Source organism: Armigeres subalbatus, chromosome 3 (genome assembly GCF_024139115.2).
Source record: "Armigeres subalbatus isolate Guangzhou_Male chromosome 3, GZ_Asu_2, whole genome shotgun sequence".
NCBI lineage: Eukaryota > Metazoa > Arthropoda > Insecta > Diptera > Culicidae > Armigeres > Armigeres subalbatus.
In genome coordinates, this window is record NC_085141.1 from 184,673,205 (window position 1) to 184,698,783 (window position 25,579).

The 25,579-nt window shown below is 41.1% G+C and overlaps 1 protein-coding gene across 6 annotated transcripts in view; it reads left to right on the forward strand.

Moving 5' to 3' along the window:
• LOC134220649 (uncharacterized) overlaps window positions 1-25,579 on the forward strand; it is a 121,164-nt gene that overhangs the window by 82,716 nt on the left and 12,869 nt on the right. For 5 of the 6 annotated variants that reach the window (XM_062699753.1, XM_062699755.1, XM_062699752.1 and 2 more), the window contains exons 5-9: window positions 5,968-6,106; window positions 6,255-6,404; window positions 6,468-6,611; window positions 13,178-13,393; window positions 13,483-13,733. In XM_062699753.1, the coding sequence (XP_062555737.1) occupies window positions 5,968-6,106; window positions 6,255-6,404; window positions 6,468-6,611; window positions 13,178-13,393; window positions 13,483-13,733 (900 nt within the window). The remainder of the gene's footprint in view (window positions 1-5,967; window positions 6,107-6,254; window positions 6,405-6,467; window positions 6,612-13,177; window positions 13,394-13,482; window positions 13,734-25,579) is intronic. The other variant, XM_062699757.1, reaches the window with a different exon arrangement.

Consider the following 25,579-nt stretch of genomic DNA (forward strand, 5'->3'; position numbering starts at 1 on the left):
TGTCCTATCCATCTGCCATTTTCTCTCATCCTCTCCAATCCGATTTTGAATTCCTCATCTGGATCTTTGTAATCAAACATAAAATCCTCAAATTGTACTCTTTTCTGATAAATATAATCAGCGATAAATTTTCCCAATTTTTTAACGTTATGGTCTGACATAAGATATGTGTGATATTGTCTACTCAGTTGATCTAGTATTGATCTTATCATACAATTACCATCTCCTTCTATTGTTTTTATTTTAAGAATGCCTTCTAGTTGTGGATGAACAAATGTGTACAAATTCTCCTTGTTTTGATGTACATATGTGTCTGTAGCAAAACGGTCTATTATGTTTATCCAGATGTATCTAACTATTTCTTTGCTTTCAATGACCACGTCGAAATGTATCTTTCCCTGCTCTTCAGATAAAAATAGTTTACATTCTTTTCTTTTGATTATTTTTTCGGTTACACCAAGCACTATCTCCTCGCCATGTTTTCGATAGATTATAAATTCTTTATTTAGTTTCAATGCCAATTCACCGAGTTTTTGAGTAATCAAATTCAACTGATTGATATCTTGTCCCTGAATTCTTAAACCATTAAAAAAATCCTCAACATTTTTTTTGTTTCTTGGATTAGAGTCTTGATTGTCCTGATTAACTCGTTCTAGAATAGCATTTTCCAATTCTCTATCGTCTTCATTTATTAAAAGCACTTTAAGAGTTTCATCTCCTGACTCCGAATTAATGAAAAGATATTTTGAATTAAATGCCTGTGTGTCGATGATTTCATATGGGGTTTGATCTTGTATATGATCTGATGAGTGTATTTTATTTTGTATCTGTAATTCATCGAATGTGTTGATCTTTTGATATCCTTTTATTTCTAATATGTTTTCAATATATCCGTCGGATGTGATAAAGAAATCCAAATGACTAATTTCTTCATTTTTAAAACGTTCACCATAAGAATATTTCCCTATTTTATCTTGAAAAACGTACACTGGACATTCAAGAATCTCCGCAATTATCCAAAGTATTTCAGTACCAAAAACTCGTTCACCATCAGAAATCAAAGAAACGTATTGTTCAAAAAGTTGCATTCCTTGTTGAAAATTTTCTACCATTTTTAACTTCATATAATTTTGTATAACATTGTCTCGATTAATTAAAATGTAATCAAATATAATTGAATTCAATTCCATGATATCTTCAGGGTTTCGACTTTTCGTTTCAATGAGACCAAAGCAAGCGTTTTTCGGGCCAAGGGAAAATCTTTTTTCGTTGTTTATGTTGAGAATCACCTTTCACCCATCAATCTTTTCTCTAGACTTAGCCTTGAAAGATAAACGAAAATCTTGCATATTAAATGAAAATCCTTTTTCGTTTCATCACTTTTCACCTCTCACTCACTTTTCGCGAGAATTATCGCAGAACAATTACAAAATTGTTTGGCCGCGCCGGGATTCGAACCCAGAATAGTAACAATAATAGCTGTGGGGATGCGCTTACTCTAGCCACACCACCACGCTATCTGTATAAAAGCGTTAAGTTATTTGTTCCACATAAGCTACTACCATGTGCATTTATGGTGCCACGAAAATACTCGAAAATGAAAGAAAAAAGAGCAAACCAACGTGTGGCGGCAATCGAAGTGAGCGAAAAATGGTTATCACTCTCCAGGCTGTTTTTCTTTCCCGAAAAGCGATTTCTCCCTGAAAATGTTCGTGAGGGAGCATCATGTGCTCCTGAGATTGAGTGAGCCTTACGAACCTTGGATATCTTCACTTAAAATATTGTCACATTCCACTCTAAATTTTACCTGCTCCATGATCGTGTCAACTAAATTAAGTCTGTCGTTGACTTTTTGAACTCTGAGTATCCGTTTTTCTGGCCAAAAAAAGGATTCTTCTGTGGTCCACTTTTTATTAACAATAATACCAATCATTTTATATAATTTTTACTCAATAGTTATGCTTGAGACTAAATGAAAAATAATCTATCTTTAAAATTGATGTTTAATCGATTAATTTGAATTGTAATGAATAAGATATTAAATTAAAGAAAATATGTATTGGAGGAGGAACAAATTCAAATAAAGTTAAGCTATTTATATCTATGTTAAATGTAGGTATGTTGAAATAAGAAAAATAAGGAGAAAAGAGAAAAAATTGAATAAAATTAAAACGAAAAACTTCTCTATATGCTTCCACAGCAACCGTGAATATGAATTATCCAGCTCTTCGTCAGTATCGATTTGCAAATTACTATTCGTTAGCTTCCGTATCTTTTTCTTGATTAGGCCAAAAATGTTTGAGATGACAAAAAATTGACAAGCAAAATCACGCACGTCTTTACTTGGGCACAGCGTACTACGATCAATGTTTAACATATTTTCCTTAGGGTGCCCAAATTACCCCGACGCCCTCTATGTACGTCCCTGAGTTCCGATGTTGACGCCAATCAGCCGCAAGGTCTACCAGAATTCTGGTTGGCCACTGTAGTTATAAATGACTTTTTCAGAGAAGTGGTGTGGCAATCAATGTCAGAGTCCAAGCCCGGATCGAACCTCAGCAATATGCCCTAGCTAAGCAAACACTGCTTTATTGTCTTATTTGTAACGCTATTCATGAGTATTTTTACATTATGCATCAGTTAAACAAGATAGCTAGTTGATACCATTCAAAAATTGTCAAAAATCTCAATCATATTGATTATATTCACATTTAAAAAAAGTGGTGATATTCTGTTGCCGGAAAACTCATGAGGCAAAACGCCTTTTAGCTGGCAGCTCCTATGGAAAAAAGCACCACGCGTCGGCGAATCAGCATTCTGGTATGAATAGTGCGTGGAGACGAAAGTACATTGTAGGTTTGTGCCACTAGGGCGTTTTGCCTCGCTAAAATGTTAGAAGTTTGTGACTAAATATTCTTGAAATTTCAACTAGGATTAGTTACCGGTCGTTTTTAAGCAGAGAACTACAAATGTGGAAAATGCGCATCACGATTGCATTTTTTCATTTGTCATCCAGTGTAATGTTTTAATGTTTTTGAATTTTTGAACTCATCAACCATCTAAATTCGTCACGACCTATACAAATTAGTTCCAGGTGTCCCCTTGTCTTTCTGTAAAGTCGGTACATATTTCATCTTACCTTCTTTTTTCAGTCAATCAGCCGGCAAAATCAAATAGCCGAACGAAAGTCGTAATTCACTCGAAAGGCAGGACCAGATTTAGGTAGATCAATCTGTTTTTCTCGTTTTGGAGCAGAATCGATATTTCAACTGGGACTAATGGAGCGCAGTGGTCCATTCGACCGAGCTAATGTACAATAGAACCTGAATTTTTAAACACGGTGTAAAAACATTAGCTAAATGGACGATGGCCGTCCTGGCTAACCAACCATAAAGTAAAACGGTTGCCTCTTCGCTCGAAATATTTTCATTTTATCTTCCGAATGATCCTGATGTCCTTGATTTGGGAAAGCGAATCGCTAACACTTCGCACAACTGATACAAGTGAAAAGCGCGTTAGCGATCCGTAAAACGTATTCGCTCGCTACTGCGGGCAGGTAGTAAAAATGTTGGTAACAATCGACCTCTGGCCTCTGGCCATGGTTGTGTGACATTATTTGGGTACGAACCTTTTTCTGTCCAAGATTTATTACAACCCATCGTATCGAGCAGCGACCGGCGTTCCATCGCGGCCGGTATATTTTTCCTAGCTGATTTATGGGATTCTACTGTTCGGTTCGGTTTTATTACCCCGTAACCTTCCACGCAACGTGTTCGGTAAGTTAGACCGCTGACATGGGGGTACGAAGCTACTGGGCCTTGATCCGGAACATCAGATGGAATGCTAGCAGTTTGGGCGGATTTTGGCAGGTCCGGCATCGGGGCCCTCCATCTGCCTTGATGGAGGTAGGAAAATGCCGAAAAAGGTAACGGCAATGAAAACATTAATGAGTTGGGTTAAAGTAATTGGCTGAACATTCGGGTTTTTCTCTCAATCCGCTCATTTTAGTTCATTACCCGTGATAAAAATGGATGAACTTGCATAATTATGCCATGTTATCATCGAAATGGATTTTCTACCTTTTGAACTTATTCCGATTGGTGAAGGAGAACTGAAAACTCATTAGTAACCACTGAATCAAAAAAACAAAATATGTCCTCGAGCAGAACTTGAGAACATTTCCTGCAACTTTTCGTCCCTTGCAATATACGCTTCTCGGAAACGATGATACATATTTGTACACAGTACAAAGTAATACACCGAATTTTTTGCACATCAACTTTTGAAATTTTGAAATTTTGAAATTTTAAAATTTTGAAATTTTGAAATTTTGAAATTTTGAAATTTTGAAATTTTGAAATTTTGAAATTTTAAAATTTTAAAATTTTGAAATTATGAAATTTTGAAATTTTGAAATTATGAAATTTTGAAATTTTGAAATTTTGAAATTTAGGAATTTAGAAATTTAGAAATTTAGAAATTTAGAAATTTTGAAATTTTGAAATTCTGAAATTTTGAAATTTTGAAATTTCAAAATTTCAAAATTTTGAAATTTTGAAATTTTGAAATTTTAAAACTTCGAATTTTGAAATTTTGAAATTTTGAAATTTTGAAATTTTGGAATTGTGAAATTTAAAAATTTTGAAATTTTGAAATTTTGAAATTTTGAAATTTTGAAATTTTGAAATTTTGAACCCTGAAATTTTGAAATTTGAAATTTTGAAACCTTGAACCCTGAAATTTGAAATTTTGAAATTTTGAAACCCTGAAATTTTGAAATTTTGAAATTTTGAATTTTGAAAATTTTAAAATTGAAATTTTAAAATTTGAACCTGAAATTTTGAAATTTTGAAATTTTGAACCCTGAAATTTTGAACCCTGAAATTTTGAAATTTTGAAATTTTGAAATTTTGAAATTTTGAAATTTTGAGATTTTAAAATTTTGAAATTTTAAAATTTGAAATTTAAAATTTAAAATTAAAATTTTTTGAAATTTTGAAATTTTGAAATTTTGAAATTTTGAAATTTTGAAATTTTGAAATTTTGAAATTTTGAAATTTTGAAATTTTGAAATTTTGAAATTTTGAAATTTTGAAATTTTGAAATTTTGAAATTTTGAAATTTTGAAATTTTGAAATTTTGAAATTTTGAAATTTTGAAATTTTGAAATTTTGAAATTTTGAAATTTTGAAATTTTGAAATTTTGAAATTTTGAAATTTTAAAATTTTGAGATTCTAAAATTTTGAAATTTTTAAAAAATTTAAAATTTTAGAAATTTTAGAAATTTTAGAAATTTTAGAAATTTTAGAAATTTTAGAAATTTTAGAAATTTTAGAAATTTTAGAAATTTTAGAAATTTTGAAATCTTGAAATCTTGAAATCTTGAAACTTGAAATCTTGAAATCTTGTAATTTTACGGGACACTGACTTACGGATCTTACTTTTGATGGTTTTTGGAAACCACCTAGTTTCGTTTTTTTAGACAAGCGTCTTCACTCCTTGAAGGTTATTCAGAATCCATAAGCATTCAGCAACAGTGCAGACATGGTTCTTCGTGGAGTGATATTCCTAAATGGCAGGGTTATCAAAAAATATCCATACCGTTAACATGTTTACGGTTGGTTGTTGAGCATAATATTCCTCCTTTCAGATAAGATTACGTTCTGTGCAACCCCAATGGTACTGTTTTACTCTGAATCCATTTATAGTAGAGTCGATGAGTTTATTTGCCTTCATCAGCGTGTATTTATATTTTTCTACATGTGTCGTTCGCTATCCTTCGTTCCGAACATATGAAGACGTGTATAAATAGAGACAGATTACAGTCATCAATAAGCTAAGGAGCATACAATTAGCCATGATTGACGTTTTCCGGAGACGATAATCGATTTACAAGACCCCGAATCCAATAATTTACTGTACAAGTTGAATACCTCACTAACGCTGATTAATTATACCAATTACAGTATTCCATCCTGCAAATTGTTGTGGAAGCCTGCCAGAAGAAACGGAAGTGTTCGTTCGAAGCCGCCCCAAAAGTATTCGACAGCTCCCCGTGTCCGGGCATTCATAAGCTGGTGGAAGTGAGCCACAAATGCCGACCCTGTAAGCTATTACGTAGAAATTGCTCAAATTGATTCAATCATTAAATGGGAATGTGTTATTCTCTCGCATGCGAATTCGGTTTTCTTTCCGTTTCTATGGGCACCCATTTTATTGAAACGATATCGTCATCATTCCGAACCGAGCACAGTCGAGTTCCGGAGTCTCATCGCCTGCGAGAAGGATGTGATACGTTTGGCTTGTGGCCGTTACACCCGGGTCGCCATCTACAGCGCCAGCTACGGTCGGACGGCCTACGAGAGCTCCCATTGTACTCAGACGGCTGGCACCAAAGAAGAAAGTAAGTAAACAGGACATAATTGGACGACGTCCACTTGAGCTGAAATTACTCTCGACTTTGCAGCGTGCTTGTCGACTCACACCAGCCACACGCTGACGGAAATATGCCAGGGGCGACGAAAGTGTACCGTGGCGGTAGAGTCGTCCACCTTCGGCAGTCCTTGCCCGGAGAACGTTCGGGTCTCGCTGAAAGTTGTTTACGCATGTGGTAATTTTCCCATGAGGATCCATTTTATGTTTATACAGCACCGTATATTACGAGGCAGTTCCATGACAGAAGCGGCGACATGGCGAGCGACGACCTGACTCCGTGAGTCAGTGTTTCAATCTTGTTATAATAACGGCTTGTGCTTTCTAAGTTTTTGTCTCCCCACAGAAGAGACGATTTATTGTATTTCCAGTTATGCCCATTTTCCATTGTGTGATTATTTGGAAAACCATTTATTTATTTATAACATTTCTGTTACACGCAACAATGTCCTATACATTAAGTTCTTTCAGGTAGGAACATAATAGTTGAGAAAAAAAATATTTTGAAAAAAAAACTGTCTTATCTTAATTGATGATAGAAAACATATTTTTTGTTTAATTTTTAAAGAAGTAGCTTCAAAATGGTCTGCCAATAATACAAAAAACTTCATTTCAAATGTCTTCGATTGTGATGTCTGTGATTCAAGATATTATTGGCAGCAAAACAAACATTTTGATGAAACTTGAGTTAAGTGAAGGAAAATATCATCTGTTATGGTACATTACGTCAATATATGAATATTAGTTGTACGTTTATAGCTGTGTTTGCCAATTCTGCAAAAATATAAACAGACAGCAACAGTATTGAGCTACAAAGTGATTTGCATGCTTTCGCGGCCTGGTACAGGGGACTAATTCTGCAAAGTGCACTGTGCTGGAATATCGATATTAGTGCTTTGTGAGCAAATTAGATGGTGCGTCTTCTTTCATATATGACATTAAAATTACGAAGAATATCGCACGATGATAGGACTATACGGATTTTTAAAGAAATCTATTGTCGTCATCCCCGTCATACTATACGCAGTATGGTTTTAGAAATCTTAAAAAAGATGGTGTGAAAATGTTGAATAACGTTTACATCATCGAGACATCCCAGATGTAAGAAACATATAAAGAAGTAAAAGGTCAAAGAAAAGCAATACTTCATGGATGAGAACATCATCAGTGCTGCAGGTGATTAGATTACTAAATAAAAAAAAGACCTCCAAGCTTGAGTCACAGGAGAAAACTACAGTGAACTCTCGATATTCTGATACTTGATATTTTTCCTTACGCGATGAAATTCAAAGTCACTCGAATATTGCGCTTTTCGATATTCTCTAAGTCAAAGTAATTTTCCAATGAATTTTCACCTCGCTAACTCGATGTTGTCAGAATAGTACATGTATGATATAGGGGAACTGCTGCTGGACTTCATCTCATGGCTCCGATATTCATCGCATCAAAAACAAAGCAATGGAAAGGTATTTGATTTGTTTCTTATTTTTGTGATTTTTCAGCAGTGAGCACGCATGTTTACAGAAAGAAGCGACGAAATTGGTGCCGTATTTCTTTGTTTCGCGATGAGATGAATATACGTTCAGTGAGATCGAGATCGGAACAGTTTCCTAGTTGGAATTTAGAAGTGAAAAGTGATAAGCGAGAAGTGAGAAATGAAAAGTGATAAATGAGAAGTGAGAAGTGAAAAGTGAGAAGTAGAAAGTGAGAAGTGAGTGGTGGTAAGTGAGGAATAAGAGGTGAGAAGTGAAAAGTTCGAAACAAGTAGAGAGAAGTGAAAAGTAAGAAAGGAAAAGTGAGGAATGAAAAGTAATGAGTGAGAAATGAGAAGTCAGAAGTGCGTTATAAGAAGTTATAAGTGAGAAGTGGAAAATGAAAAAGGAGAAATGAGATTTTCGAAGTGATGGGTGAGAAATTAATTTCTTTCTTCCCCTTGTTGGGTATTTTAATCACTGCGACGATTTGTTCGATCTATTAAGATGTATGCCCCATTTAATGTGGCTGTATCAAGTTGATTACTATGTAGAGCTATCATATCATTTTGACTATCAGCATTTTCCCAATGTGAAATTATCGTACTACCGTATTTGGGCTTGTTATCGAAACCTCTGTTGGAGAACTGTAATCTCCTTTGAAAAATTTCCGAACAATGGCATAATGTTCCGAGTCCTCTAAACATATGCCGCAGAAACGACATACATCATCTTGAAGTTTTCCTAACACCTTCAAGTGATATCGGCTTGGGAAATGGCCTGAGAAATTAATAGTTAGAAGTGAGAAGTGAGTAGTGGGAAAAGGGAAGTGAGAAGCGAGATGATCGAAGAGAGAAGTAAAAAGTAAGTAGTGAGAAGTGAAAATTGAGAAATAAGGAGTAAGGAGTAAGTTGTGAAGGGAGTAGTAAGAAGTGAGGACCAAGGAACAAAAAATGAGAAACGAAATTCCTTTTCTGTTCTTCTTTCTTCTTTCTTCTCTCTTCCTTCTCTTTTCTGTCTTATATCTCTCCACTCACTTCTCATTAATTAGCATCTCGCTTCTCACTTCGTAATTATCATCTTTCCTTCTCATCTCTTGCTTCTGTTTTTTTCACTACTCACATTCTTCTTCTCACTTCGAAACTGTTACATCTCACTTCTCACCACTTTCTTCTTACTTCTCATTTCTCATTTTCCACTATTCACATGTTACTGCACACCTCTCACTACTAAATACTCACTTCTCACTACTCTGTACTCATTTCGAACATCTCACTTCTCACTTCACTTAATAAGGGAAAAAAAAACTTACAATGTTGTGAAAACTTATATGTGAATATGTACGTTAGGGGCCCCACACACGCTCCGCCGTGTTGTACAACTTTGACTCCACCCCCAGGGAATTCGGTTCGGTTGGAGTAAAGTCGGACCGTCTGTAGGCAAGTTGTACTGTCAAACAGTCGTACAACTTGGCCACAGACGGTCCGACTTTACTCCGACCGAACCAAATTTCCTGGGGGTGGAGTCAAAGTTGTACAACCCGTCGGAGCGTGTATGGGGCCCCTTATGTAGAAGATATTGATTTGGAAAATGTATTGGAGGTAACCACTTTCCCTTCGATGGGACTCGAACCCATGATCTTACAGTACGCTAGACTGGTGCTTTAACCAACTAAGCTACGAAGGACCTCCGTCTGCCTTCGCAACCTAGCGGCTACTGAACGAGCTCGATATCTTCCACGTACATATTCACATATGAGTTTTCACAACATTGTAAATTAATGTCCAAGTCGGGTGGTTTAATACCCGGGAATAGGCAATTAACTTTGATTGAGCTGAAATGTTAACTGTTCAGCTAAACGGCATTTGGCAATATATGGCCCCTTCAATATCGGGTAAGAGAGACTTCACTATAGAAGGTTGTCGGTGGACAGTCGTGGACATTCGTTCGATGATGATCGCTCCGTCGTAGAATCGTAGATCCTCGTAATGGGATCGACACCGCAATTACTTACCTGTGCTAAGCGCAGATGCTCTACTTGGGACGACGTTTTAAGCCGGCTATGATTGATATTTTCTTCTTCTATGGCTTTACATTCCAACTGGAATTGGATGATCGTGACGGCAGTAGTTGCAGATACTCCAAGTTTGAGCGGCCCCATATTTTTGAAGATGCGATCTCGTTGTGAAGTTCCAGGCGGATATCAGAGATCCCGTATAAATCAGCATGGGGTACCACGTGTAGGTTGGCCACGACAAAGAAATGTCGTGGTGTTAGGGCCTACTGATTGGACAGCTTCAGCATCCAGCAGATGCGGTGTTCTCCTTTCCGAGCAACCACACGACAAAGGGCTACCAGGAGAGCGGCCCACTCCTCAGACAGAAATAAGCGAGTTGGTGAGACTCGGGATGACGCCGTGTTCTGCTGGAATTGTGCGGGCTTACCACCCAATGGTGGAACACAGATTTTATCAAACTGCTGCCACCCGGAAATACAAAACTTCTGGCGTAGTGTGGTTGTGGGCCTGCGTGCAGTAGCTCAAAAATGAGGAATCTAGCTTACAGAATTAACAGTGGGTGTTTGGTAGAGAGTACGATGAGGTAAAACCACCTTTCCTTATGGCTGCATTTATAGTCGTGACGGCATAGTAATCCAGCCATGAGATGGAACTTGATGGAATGACTAGATAAATGTACGAAATTTGACTCTGCCGTCAGTAACTGGATGGATACTGCGACGCTAGTTTCAGCTCATACGTATCAACAGGATCCGTAAGCTCCATGAGAAGCGTCGACGAAAAAGTGGAGATGGAGATTGAAGGCGTTTGGAAAAGAAACAAATCGTTGGACATGAACTTGGCTCAGTAAATGTGGACTGTGGAATGTAGTTAAATGCCTTCCACTACTCTAGCAACTTGATTGGGATTACTGTATCGAACTTACAGGCCTCTCCATTGTGATTTAGTGCACATAACGCCGCATGAAGAGTTTGGCTACTAGAATTGTAGGATTAACCAGGCCAAGTGGGTCGAAGATTTGCGTGAAGAAAGAAATCACACTTCGTTGTGTCTGGCGGTGTTATCTGAACTTGAAGTTGCTCATCGGTTCTCGGCTTCCATACAAAGTCCAGAGTCGAAACGGCCTGCTTGTACTGAATATCACACAACGGTTGAATGGCTAAACCTGTTGGTGGAAAACCATGTAGATCTACCGAAACAATCAAAGTCAATTTCATGATTGGAAAGCCTGCAGCTTCGACGTCACTTGTTCCCTCACTTAAATTGCTCATTCTACATTACCCGCATCTCGAGGAACTTGTCGATGTAAAAGTCGTAATTGATTGAATCTACTACAGCTAGACATTGATGCCCATTGTCGCGATCTGCTGCTGATACGAAGATACGGAAACATTTTGTGCAAGATACGGAGAAGACACGGTGGCGTTGGTCGCCTTGGCAGCTAGTAGGTCGAAATACGATCGTTGTATTTCATCCGGAAGCGAATCCCTGGAATTTGAAATCTTCCGGATAGTGGAGTATCTGCCAATACATTTTCGCCACGCCAGCGATATCGACGCAGCAAATACGGAATCACAGCACGATGAAGTGCAGATCCTTTTGGAGGATTGGTTCGACCAATATCATGAGACTAAACACGATGATACTTTTATGCCCAAGGAAGTCGAGAAAATTGTCAATCCAAAAATTGCCTAAACCGGACCAGAAATCCACCTTGAGCATGGTTTTGCTTTGTAGCTGCGCATCTTACCACATGGCTAAGCAAGGCCCCGTTCCAAGGCGATGGTTCTTCGGCGATGTTTTAGGCTGCGTGGCTGCGTTCGCTATGGCGTCAATGTCTACATCGACAGCGTTTAGCGTTTGACTAGTTAAAGGTACATTACCAGCTGCGCCGATTATAGAGTCATTGGAGAGGCGCTCGTCGACAAACACGCTTACAAACTTGGAGAATAGGTTGCCAATTTTCGTTTCGAGTTGATGCCGTAATTGAAGGCCATGGACGATGGAATACCTACTTCCTTACGCTGCTCGTTGACATAGTTCCAAAAGGATTTTGGATGGGATTTAATCCGTCGTTTTAGGGCGGCTTTTTTGACATTTTCAGCGAACGAAAGATTTGTCATCCATGGAACCCTAGAGTCGGATCGAGCAATTTTTTGGAACATGCCTGTCAATGACATATGCCAAGACGTAAGGAAAACTTTAAGCATTCGGCGTGGAGAAGTAAAATATCCGAATGTTAAGAAAATTATTTTGAGCTTTTTAGTGGAATGTCTTCACTTGACGAGTTTATACAATCCCATTTAATTCCACCACTTAATTGTACCTTGACAGATACGTATTTCGACCTCAACAGTAAGGTCGTCCTCAGTGTCTCGCAAGTCGAGTCAAGTACGAAAACATCTGGAAAGGAGCGTCCAACACAATTCTGGCAAGATCCTTACAAGATCCAATGCTAACGATCCTCAGGTCTACCGATCGATGGCAATAGACTGCCGGTTTTGGATTGCTAGAGAAAGTGTTTAAACTTTTGGAAGCCCCATCACTGCAAAAGATTGAAACAGCCATCTGAAGCAATCCCGCAGGCTTCAAGTGTGTCGATCGCATATCAGCAGAGATGCACAAAGCCGATTATTCTGCAATTTCTCCCAAAAATATAGAATATCACTGTGTACGTGAACTGCCTGGGTATCATGTTGTACATTATTCCGATGTGTCTACTACCGAATCACACCTGTGTTATTCCCAAAGCTCGGTGTAAAGTTATCTTAAATCGAACACAGTAGAAAATAAATATGAGGCAAACATATATTAATGTAGATTTATATATATATTTCGGTAAAAAACACATTTTTAGCGGTTTCCACGTCAATGGTTTGCTCAATTGCAACAAATATACGTCAATTAAGCTGAAATCTCAAAAAAAAAAAAGTCCGTTGACACTTCGGTTGTTTGAATTTTAGCAGAAGTTGCCAAAATGACTGGCCACGGAACAATTAAAGTGTTCTCCAATCATTCTTGCTAAATTAGAAACGAATTACACCTACAACATTTCATGAGTGTAATACACTTTTCCTAATTCTTATCTATCCCAGCTTAACTTCATTGCTTCTCTATTAAACCAAGTCAACGTAATTATCCCCACAAAAACGACCGCCGTCGCCATTCTGCCAACTTGCATGGAATTACCCTGCTGGGTTATTAATGTAATTTCACTGTTGTGCTTTTTTCTGCTCTCATCTCCACACTCGACAGTATCCAGAAATGTCTTCCGAGACCGCTACATCACTCCACTAGAAGAAGATGAATTGGATCAGCATTTCGAGATGAATGAGCTCTACGATGACGAATTCACTCCTGCCCCCAATCAAGTGGACGACTCCTCCAGGGGCCAAATTAGTCATAAATTTTCCGACGAGCTAGTGGAGGCAACTGTGAAGGCCGAGAATATTCTCACCCATAGCAAGGATGGTAAGTCTTAATTGGGGATTATAGCTCCTATTTCATCATCAAATATTCAACTTTCCATTCTTGGCCATCTCATCTCGCTCCGCACACAGCAAATGTTGAACATCGGATCGATAATCATCTATTGGTAATCGTCGTCGTGGTAATATTCTTCGGGTGCTGCCTGTCGATTGGGGCTTTGGTGGCTTACAAAATGAGATTACTATCATCGGCAGATAATGCATGCATCAAACATTCAGAGTCGAGCGACCCGCAGTCGAACACAACGAGTAACGCTCCGAACGATGATTACGATCTGGTAGAATGCGTTGCGGAAACTATTCCTGTGGCGGTTAAAGTGAAGGTAAGCGAATTGAGTTATGTTTTGTTCGTTATTAGCTACATCAAGCTAATGCGATGAATCGGCCGCTTGGGCGCAAGGCATTATGTTTGCGATGAAAAGGACATCAGAGATGTTGTCAGGGTAGTAGCTTTGGGGATTGTGTTTCCGGATGGGGGTCGGAGGAAAAGTTCTACGAAATCATTTGCCAAAATCTTCTTTGACACAATTAGTGTCACCGTGATTTTCAATCAAATTAGGTGAACGAATGGATTATCAGGCCTCATAAATGAGATATGTATAATCCTGCGCACGTGAAGTTAACGCAATTACAAAGTTATGAAAAACCTTATGTTATTTTTCGTAGTCAGATGAACAGTACTTACTATGATGGAATTAGTGGCTGAGGTATAGGCTTTATCGTTGGCATAGAAAATTTCATACAGAAGTAGATTTGAAAGCTTTTCAAGAAAGTTTAGCAGAAAACATGTTGGTATCGATTTATACCGTTATCTTCTTATTCGTTTCCAATGCTACACCCAACTGAAGATGGAAGCTTTTCTTACAATTCTATTTCTGAACCTATCGAAGGTCGTATTGCTCACCGAAGTGAATACAGATAGCATACCTTTTATAACTAACATACAACCCTTCCAAAACAATCGTGGAGATGCAAAGGCATTCTCGGTATCTAATAAGAGCGCTGCACTGGGTAATTACCAAGGTTTGGGAGAATGAGGTTCTGCCGCAGGAGTGGATGGAAGGTGTCGTGTGCCCCATCTACAAAAAGGGCGATAAGCTAGATTGTAGCAACTACCGCGCAATCACATTGCTGAATGCCGCCTGCAAGGTACTTTCCCAAATTTTATGCTGCCGACTAACACCAATTGCAAGAGAGTTCGTGGGGCAGTACCAGGCGGGATTTATGGGTGAACGCTCTACCACAGACCAGGTGTTCGCCGTACGTCAGGTATTGCAGAAATGCCGCGAATACAACGTGCCCACACATCATCTATTTATCGACTTCAAAGCCGCATATGATACCATCGATCGGGACCAGCTATGGCAGCTAATGCACGAAAACGGATTTCCGGATAAACTGATACGGTTGATCAAGGCGACGATGGATTGGATGATGTGCGTAGTTCGAGTTTCAGGGGCATTCTCGAGTCCTTTCGAAACGCGCAGAGGGTTACGGCAATGTGATGGTCTTTCGTGTCTGTTATTCAACATCGCTTGTGGTACGATTTTCACGAAATCCGTCCAGTTATTTGGTTTCGCCGACGATATTGATATCATGGCACGTTACTTTAGAATGGAGGAAGCCTACATCAGACTGAAAAGCGAAGCTAAACGGATTGGACTAGTCATCAACACGTCGAAGATGAAGTACATGATAGGAAGAGGTTCAAGAGAGGCCAATGTCAATGGTGGGTGGATTACCCACCACGAGTTTCAATCGGTGGTGACGAAATCGAGGTGGTTGAAGAATTCGTGTACTTGGTCTCACGTGACCGCTGATAACGATACCAGCAGAGAAATTCTGAGATGCATCATGACAGGAAATCGTACGTACTTTGGACTCCGCAAAACGCTCCGATCGAATAGAGTTCGCCGCCGTACCAAACTGACTATCTACAAAACGCTTATTAGATCGGTAGTTCTCTACGGACACGATACCTGGACGATGCTCGTGGAGGACCAACGCACACTGGGAGTTTTAGAAAGGAAAGTGCTGCGTACCATCGATTGTGGGATGCAGATGGTGGACGGTACGTGGAGGAGGCGAATGAACCACGAGTTGCATCAGCTGTTGGGAGAACCATCCATCGTTCACACCGCAAAAATCGGAAGATTGTGGTGGGCCGGGTACGTAGCCAGAATGTCGGACAGTAATTCGGTGAAAATGGATCTCGACAACGATCTGACGGTAACAAGAAGGCGAGGTGCACAGCGGGCAAGGTGGATCGATCAGGTAGAGGACGATGTGCGGACCCTCTGCAGACTGCGTGGTTGGCGAAGTGCAGCCATGGACCGATCCGAATGGAGAGGACTTTTATGTATTGCACAGGCCACTCCGGCCTTATTATTATTATCTATTCAGACTAAGACCGAAGTGGTCTGTGTGGTATATAAGAGTCTTCTCCATTCGGATCCATTCTACGGAGGGTCCGCAAGTCATCTTTCACCTGATCGATCCACCTTGCCCGCTGCGCAACTCGCTCGGGCACTCGCAGCTTGTGCCCGTCGGATCGTTGTCAAGAACCATTTTCACCGGGTTACTGTCTGACATTATGGCTACGTGCCCGGCCCACCGCAGTTGTCCGATTTTCGTGGTGTGAACGATGGATGGTTCTCCCAGCAGCTCATGCAACTCGTGATTTATTCGCCTCCTCCACGTACCGTCCGCCATCTGCAGCTCACCATAGATGGTACGCAGCACTTTCCTTTCGAAAACTCCAAGTGCTCGTTGGTCCTCCACGAGCATCGTCCAGGTCTCGTGTCCGTAGAGGACTACCGGCACATAACATATAGGCATCATTGCCGTGAAATGTGGTCCTTCCAGGATTTTGAAACGCTTGCGAACCTAGCGGTGGAAGTCAAGCTTTACTGAACATCGCGCATAAGACAGAGCAGCATCGCATGCTTTGCTGTCTCTTTCATTCACCTTGGATATACAGGAGTGCCGTATGTTGAGGGTTGATAAACAAAGAGCCTACTTTGAAACTTTGTTCTATGATACCTATCTGTTTTGTGCTACCGGTCTAATGAGCGTTGTGTAGATTGTCAGTTTGGTACGGCAGAGAACTCTATTTGATCGATTTCCAGCCACTATGCGTCTCCGAATTTCTCTGCCGGTATCATTTTTGGCAGTCACCAGTGAGCCCAAGTACACAAATTCTTCTACCACCTCGATTTCGTCACCGCCTATGCAAACTCGCGGTGGGTGGCTCACATTGTCTTCTCTTGATTATTATTATTTATTCAGACTAAGGCCGAAGTGGCCTGTGCGGTATATAAGAGTCTTCTCCATTCGGCTCGGTCCATGGCTACACGTCGCCAACCACGCAGTCTACGGAGGGTCCGCAAGTCATCTTCCACCTGATCGATCCACCTTGCCCGCTGCGCACCTCGCCTTCTTGTGCCCGTTGGATCGTTGTCGAGAACCATTTTCACCGGGTTACTGTCCGACATTCTGGCTACGTGCCCGGCCCATCGCAGTCGTCCGATTTTCGCGGTGTGAACGATGGATGGTTCTCCCAACAGCTGATGCAATTCGTGGTTCATTCGCCTCCTCCACGTACCGTCCGCCATCTGCACCCCACCATAGATGGTACGCAGCACTTTCCTTTCGAAAACTCCAAGTGCGCGTTGGTCCTCCACGAGCATCGTCCAGGTCTCGTGTCCGTAGAGGACTACCGGTCTAATTAGCGTTTTGTAGATTGTCAGTTTGGTACGGCGGCGAACTCTATTCGATCGGAGCGTCTTGCGGAGTCCAAAGTACGTACGATTTCCAGCCACTATGCGTCTCCGAATTTCTCTGCTGGTGTCATTTTCGGCAGTCACCAGTGAGCCCAAGTACACAAATTCTTCTACCACCTCGATTTCGTCACCACCGATGCAAACTCGCGGTGGGTGGCTCACATTGTCTTCTCTTGAACCTCTTCCTATAAAGTACTTCGTCTTCGACGTGTTGATGACTAATCCGATCCGCTTGGCTTCCCTCTTCAGTCTGATGTAGGCTTCCTCCATCTTCTCAAAGTTACGTGCCATAATGTCTATGTCGTCGGCGAAGCCAAATAGCTGGACGGACTTATTGAAAATTGTACCACTCGTGTTAATCCCTGCTCTTCGTATTACCCCTTCCAAAGCGATGTTGAATAGCAGACACGAAAGACCATCACCTTGCCGTAACCATCTGCGTGTTTCGAAGGGACTCGAGAATGCCCCTGAAACTCGAACTACGCACATCACCCGATCCATCGTCGCTTTGATCAACCGTATCAGTTTATCCGGAAAACTGTGTTCGTGCATTAGCTGCCATAGCTGGTCCCGATCGATTGTATCATATGCGGCTTTGAAGTCGATGAATAGATGATGTGTGGGCACGTTGTATTCGCGGCATTTCTGCAGTACTTGGCGAATGGCAAACACCTGGTCCGTGGTGGAGCGTTCGCCCATAAAACCCGCCTGGTACTGCCCCACGAACTCCCTTGCAGTTGGTGCTAGTCGACGGCATAAAATTTGGGAGAGTACCTTGTAGGCGGCGTTCAGCAATGTGATTGCGCGGTAGTTGCTACAATCCAGCTTATCGCCCTTTTGTAGATGGGACACACGACACCTTCCATCCACTCCTGCGGCAAAACTTCCTCCTCCCAAATCTTGGTAATGACCCAGTGCAGCGCTCTAGCCAGTGCCTCACCACCGTGTTTAAATAGCTCTCCTGGTAGTTGGTCAACCCCAGGGGCTTTGTTGTTCTTCAGCCGGCCAATCTCCTCCTGGATTTCCTGGAGATCCGAAGTCGGTAAAATTATGTCCTGCGCGCGTTCTCTCAGGTCCATCACCATACCGCCATCCTCGTCTGCCACATCGCCATTCAGGTGTTCTTCGTAGTGCTGCCGCCACCTTTGGATCACCTTACGCTCGTTTGTAAGAAGGTTTCCGTTTATGTCCTTACACATATCAGGCGGTGGCACGTGGCCCTTACGTGAACGGTTCAACTTCTCATAGGACTTTCGTGTGTTATTAGCGCGGTACAGTTGCTCCGTCTCTTCACGGTCTCGATCTTCCTGCTGGCGCTTTTTCCTCTGGAAAATCGAGTTTTGTCTGTTCTGTGCCCGTTTATATCGTGCCTTGTTCGCCTTTGTGCGGTGTTGCAGCAATCTCGCCCATGCTGCAGTCTTCTCCTCAACTAACTGCTCACATTCGCCGTCATACCAGTCGTTTCTCTGATCCGGGGGCACCGTGCCAAGTGCAGCGGTTGCGGTGCTACCAAAGGCGGATCGAATATCTCTCCAGCCATCTTCAAGAGACGCTGCGCCTAGCTGCTTTTCCGTTGGAAGTGCCACTTCCAGCTGCTGCGCGTATTCTTGGGCTAGTCTACCGTCTTGTAGCCGCCCAATGTAAAGCCGCGGCGTTCGACTTCGACGTGTGTTGTACACCGTCGAGAGTTTTGAGCGCAGGCATACTGCAACGAGGTAGTGGTCGGATTCAATATTCGCACTGCGGTAAGTGCGGACGTTCGTGATTTTGGAGAAGAATTTTCCGTCGATTAGATCGTTGTCGATTTGGTTTTCCGTTTCTTGGTTAGGTGATCTCCATGTGGCCTTGTGGATATTTTTTGCGGGGAAAGAAGGTGCTTCGGACTACCATTCCGCGAGAGGCTGCGAAGTTTAGGCATCGTTGGCCGTTGTCACTCGATACGGTGTGCAGACTATCCGGTCCGATGACCGGTCTATACATTTTCTCCATTCCTACCTGTGCGTTCATGTCATTGTTGACGATTTTCATGTACCGCAGTGGGCATCCATCGTATGTCTGCTCCAGCTGTGCGTAGAACGCTTCTTTCTCGTCGTCGGGTCTCCCTTCGTGTGGGCAGTTGAAGAAACGGCCTTTAATCCTCAGCTTGCACATCCTTGCGTTGATTGGCTGCCACCCAATCACACGATGGCGCATCTTACCCTGGTCCAGGTCCAGATAGACTACCTCCTGTTTTCATTCAACGATGTGCTGACGTATTAGGATTGCCGGTTTGCATTTTGTTCAACATGTCGCTTGCGCTAGGAGTTTTCCCAGATGAGTGGAAAATATCAGCAGTTACTCCAATTCATAAGGCGGGTAGCTCCCATAATGTTGAGAACTATCGTCCAATCTCGATTCTTAGTTGTCTGGCTAAAACACTCGAACTGCTGATTCATGAACGTATGTATGTGGCTGCTAAACCTGTTATCTCCGAGTACCAACATGGCTTTATACAAAATCGCTCAACTGTAACAAACCTGATGACCTACACTAGCATGCTGAATTCTAACCTGGAGAAGAGATGTCAAGTTGACAGTATTTACATCGACTTTTCGAAGGCTTTCGATAAAGTTCCTCATGGATTAACTTTAAAGAAATTAGAACGTTTGGGATTTCCTGACTGGATTGTCACTTGGCTGCGTTCTTACCTGATTGGTAGGTCATCCTTCGTTAAATTAGGCTCTGCCTCATCCAATACATATCCTACGCCATCCGGAGTGCCACAAGGCAGTCACCTAGGGCCGCTGATTTTCATCATCTTCGTGAACGACTTATGCTGTAAACTTCGATCTCATCGCCTCATGTACGCCGACGATTTGAAAATATTTCGAATTATTCGATCATTGACCGATTGTGTTGCGCTGCAACAAGATCTAGATGTTATAGCCAACTGGTGTTGTTTAAATGGTATGGAGATAAATGCGTCGAAATGCAATTCAATAAGTTTTACCAAATGCAGAACGCAGATAAACTTTCGTTACTCGGCATGCGGAAACGAACTGAAAAGTGTGAGCTCCATAAAAGACCTGGGAGTTACGTTTGACCTGGGAGTTACGTTTGAATTTTAATGAGCATATTGCAACGACTACTGCCAAGGCTTTCGCCGTACTAGGCTTCATGCGCCGGAACGCTGCTGATTTTGATGACGTTTACTCCCTGAAAAGCCTGTATTGCTGCCTCGTGCGAAGCATACTCGAATATGCTGTGCAGGTGTGGGCGCCCTATCACGAAATCCAGATGACGCGAATCGAAAGGGTCCAACGCAGTTTTGTTCGTTTTGCCCTCAGGCGATTGCCGTGGGATAATCCTTTGAGGTTACCGCACTACGAAGAGCGATGCCAACTGATTCGACTCGAAACCCTTCGACAACGACGTGGAGATTTGCAGAGGGTTTTTGCATTTGACATTATAAACAACCACGTGGACTGCCCTGAGCTCTTGCAGCAAGTTAACTTTCATGTCCCAGCCCGTCGCTCCCGCCAACGTCAGTTCTTCCAGTCTGTCCGACACTCCACAATGTTTGGGCAAAACCACCCGCTGGAACGTTGCTTCAACCTCCTCAACGACATTGATTGGTTCGATTTTAATTGTAGCAGAACGATATTCAAAACTAGATTAAGGCAAATTTTAAGTTAGCATATAAGTTTTAAACCAGTCTGTACAGTTAACACTGAAGATGAAGATAAATAAATAAATAAATAAATACCCAGCACTATGAAGCCGGTTCCCAGCTCGTTGGTGGTGCCACAGCTTTGGTAGAAGGTAGCCGCTCGATGCCCGCTTTTCCACACTTTCTGTCCTGTCCAGCAAATCTCCTGCAGCGCCAGTTGCGGGGATGTAATTAATCGTAGATCATCCTGTCGCAACCTGCGAAACCTAGCGACTTGCAGTTCCATGTTTCAAGCTTCCAATCGTGATCCTGTATTCGTCGCCTAGGTCTTTGCCGATTATATCGAGTCGCATTATCTCTTATATTGTTCGTAATGTCTCGTCGGAGAGCTGTCGCGTCAGTGTTGTTTAGCATCCCACCTAACACCAGGACTTGGGCTTGTGCGCTTTGAGCGGCACACGGTCGCTTTGGCGAAGCCTACTTGCGGATACATGCAGCTTTTTATAGAGGTTTAACAGGGCCCACTGTCAAACCCCTCCACATCCTAGGCAAGCCCCTCAACTCGCAGATGGCCTGGGGAGGGATCGTCAAGCCCATGGACATAGTCCCTGATGCCCTTAGGCCACTCCGGCCATAGTCTGGTAATAAATATAAAAAAGAGTACCGTATTATCCAAGGTAATTTCAAATGCCAATTCCAATTAAAAGCGTTTTGGTAAATATCTTCTACTTTCTTCGAAATTAAACTCTTGTCCTGTATATACCTCTTAAGAAATATAAGGCCAGGGTTGATGTGAATCCTTTTGAACAAAAATAACGCATTTGCTCGGAATGAGGCAATGGTAAATGTGATTCTATTCATACTATACAAATGGCATCGAACTCATGAGTCTATCCAGCGTAAGTTCGTTCCGTCTTATAGGACTTAAACCGCTGTATCTGCGACGTGATGTCGCTAAGGCTTCATTTGTATCTGACCTTCTGCTTTCAAACGTTGACTGATGTAGTTTACTCCGTCTTACAAATATTAATATTCTTCGTCGTGATCTTTGTTCCCACAATTTTATTCGTCTCCCTATGTCCAGTACGAATTATGGCAAAAATGAACCAATTAGTAGTATATGTAGAACTTTCAATCTTTGTTATAGTGTATTCGATTTTCATTTGTCTCGTTCCACACTGAAGGCATTTTTACGAAGTAAAGATGGTAGATGTGGTTTTTCAGAATGTTCTATTAAACAAATTTTCATTTTCTTAGATAAGTGTGGTGTAGTATAGCAGCAGTTTTTAAACATACTATTGCTCCATATCAATTCTTTATTATACCTGGCAAGCGCGTTCCTGTAGTAAACGAATTAACTCCTCTTCTTGCCTTATATCGGACAGACATTCTCTCTCGGAACCCCTTAAGCCGGATAGACGAGTTTATTTTAAGAAAGCATTTTCTCTTCCATTCGCATTACTCCGGGCAGACGCAATCATTCAAATAAGGCATTGGTTCCTTCTTTCACTTTATTCCAGACAAACGAGTTTATTCAAAGAAGGGACTTTCTATTCTCTTTGCCTTATACCGGGCAAATGTGTTCTTTTGAGGAAGACATTATCACCTCCTTAGCCGTGCGGTAAGACGCGCGGCTACAAAGCAAGACCATGCTGAGGGTGGCTGGGTTCGATTCCCGGTGCCGGTCTAGGCAATTTTCGGGTTGGAAATTGTCTCGACTTCCCTGGGCATAAAAGTATCATCGTGTTAGCCTCATGATATACGAATGCAAAAATGGTAACTTGGCTTAGAAACCTCGCAGTAAATAACTGTGGAAGTGCTCAATGAACACTAAGCTGCGAGGCGGCTCTGTTCCAGTGTGGGGATGTAATGCCAATAAGAAGAAGAAGAAGATTATCACTTCATTTCCCCTAATACCGGGTTATGCAAGGCAAGAAGGCATTATCTCCTACCGTCGTCTTTTACCGGACAGACGTGTTCATTTTAAGAAGACATTCCCTTCACTTTAAACCGGGCAGATGCGTTCATCATACCGAGCAAACTTATTCATTTAAAGAAAGCATTATCTTCTCACTTCGCCTTATACCTACCAAATGCCTTCATTCAAAGAAGCATTGCCTTCTTTCAGCGCATTGTCTTCATCTGCAATGGCTCTTAATTCTATCTGAAAACTTGAGCTGTTTTTCAACTTAGTGTTCTATTATCATTTCCACAATTATTGAAAGCTTTCCCGTGCATGCCAGTTGCATGAATGTCTTGTGTAGCAAGTACAACGGATAAATTGTGCACAAGGAGCCAAAAATGCTTCCCATCCTGAGGCATCCTAGAAACCGAGAATCGGACTCGCAACCTCTAGTTTGCAATCATATGCCTACGCAATAAAAATAAAAGGAGACGCATTCGGGGAAATATTACATTCGAGGAATTGTTATTCGGGAAAATTGCATTCGGGGAATCGTCGTATAATCGATTCCATTTCCAATTAGACAGAGAAAAACTCAATCGGTGGATAAATCAAACATGTCCATGTAGCAATACATGTCCAATATAGCATATCTACATAAAAAGGAGAAGGCATTCGAAGCTTTTGTTTGATATATTTGGCTGCAACAATATACAGGAACGCAAATTTAATGGGGGTACAATTTTCGGTACGAACAAAAAGTAATTGAAGATAATGTGTATATTTGGATTGAGTCACTTTTTTCCATCATGGTTTAATAAAATAAATCAACCTGCCAATGCATTCCCCATTGTATCCCTGCTTCAGTACTGAATTACCCACATTCATACTTGCCAACCAGTTGAGTGTGTAAATTATGACGATGAACAATGCATAAGAGCTGCAAAGTATCGACGGATAATGAGGCATCGCATGGTACGAGAACTACTTATGCGTTTTGCATGCATTATAAGCAACCATCCATTAGGGTTTCATTTCCTGTATGTTGCGAATCAGGCTTTTCGGTTTTGTGTAATTCATGAGGTGTTAATACACTTCGACGAACATCGTATCGAACCCTTGCTATATCCGTGGTGAATGATAAGGCGAACTAATATGGTAACTAATACAGCAGATAACCAATGTGGTCTTTTTACAATGGAACTCTAATTAATGCCATTCAAGAACCACACATTAACTCAGCAGTTTGATTTTGAATAGCTTTTGAAGTTGATACTCGCGAGTGTTTTACCGGCGGTTATAGTGTATAGATACCCGTCACATAGAACACAATAGACATTTGTATAATTTGCTACAATGCATTGATTCAAATTGCTATTGCCGAGTGTGCGAATTATTTTAACGATGCACATGCGGAAATTCCGTTATCAGATTTGCCTTCGCATAAAGTTATGATTCCGGAATTCGTTCACGAATGTGCTTCAACAATTGTGATGGAGCATTGTCAAACACACTGCGGGTCCCGTATCCACTTGAACAGACTGTTCGGTCCATCCATGCTGATGGACGCTAATGCCCGCGTAACGACTGCTCAGAAGCAGATCTGGTGCACTGCTGGAGTTAATACTTTTGACAGCTTTTCACAAACATTTTCCCTGATGGCCACATGCTGCGCTTTGCGTTATTGGTCGGGGGCAGAATGCGTGAGATTGATTTTTTTTTACGGTTTGTGGTGAATATTCCGATAACCGCTTCTGCTGTTCGAGAGGGTTTTCGTTCGCCAAAGCTGGGTTTGGCTGGGATTGTGTGCAGGGAATTTCAGGAATGCAAGGGTGCAGTTCGATGGTGCTGTGAATTCATTGGCACGGATGGGATACGCACAATTGCACATATTGAGTTCGCCAGCGTGACACAACAGATCAGGTATTCGGTACCGAATCGACAAACGATTTATGTGTCAGGCAATGACCTTGTAAAATTGCAATAATATGATATTTAAGAAATTTATTTCTGAAGCAATCCTATACAAAGTTGAAGAAGAAAAAAAACTTTGGAATTAAAAAAAAAATCTTTAATTAAAAAAGATACCCTTCGGAATGGTAAGCGGTAAGATGCACGGCTAAAAAGCAAGACCATGATGAGGGTGGCTGGGTTCGATTTCCGGTGCCAGTCTAGACAATTTTTCGGTTTGGAAATTGTCTCGACTTCCCTGGGCATAATATTATATAATATTATGAACTTCTGAAATATGTGTAGGAACCACAGAATTTCACTACATGAAAAAAACGTCAGAAAATATGTTTTTTTTTCTAAGACACTATTCATCTAAAACTAATAATTTAGGCGCAAATATTTTTGCCTTGCTAGATTCGACTCAGGGATCATTTTTGTGCAGTGATGTTATCCAAACATATTAGGATTCTTTCAGAAATTACGTAACACTAAATTTGATAATTTTGGGCCCCCACCCTCTTCCTCGTTACAATTTTTCACTGGCGGAGTTAAGCTGGGGCACGTGACCCAACAAATCGAACATTTTACCGAAATTTAATCATATCTGACAAGATTATTTAGAACTTTTAGTCGAACGTCTTCACTTATCATAAGACGAATTTGTAGTATCACATTTCCAGAATTAAATGGGATTGTACAAACTCGTCTTATGACAAGTAATTATATCTATCAACATTTTTTCTGAGAAATTTTTTGATTAATTCTTGAAAAACTTCCGAACGATTTGTTGGAGTTATTTTCAAAAGAATTTTTAAAGAAATCTAGGAAATTCTTTAGAAATTCATATCAATATTTCTCCGGTAATTTTATTGGAAATTCCTT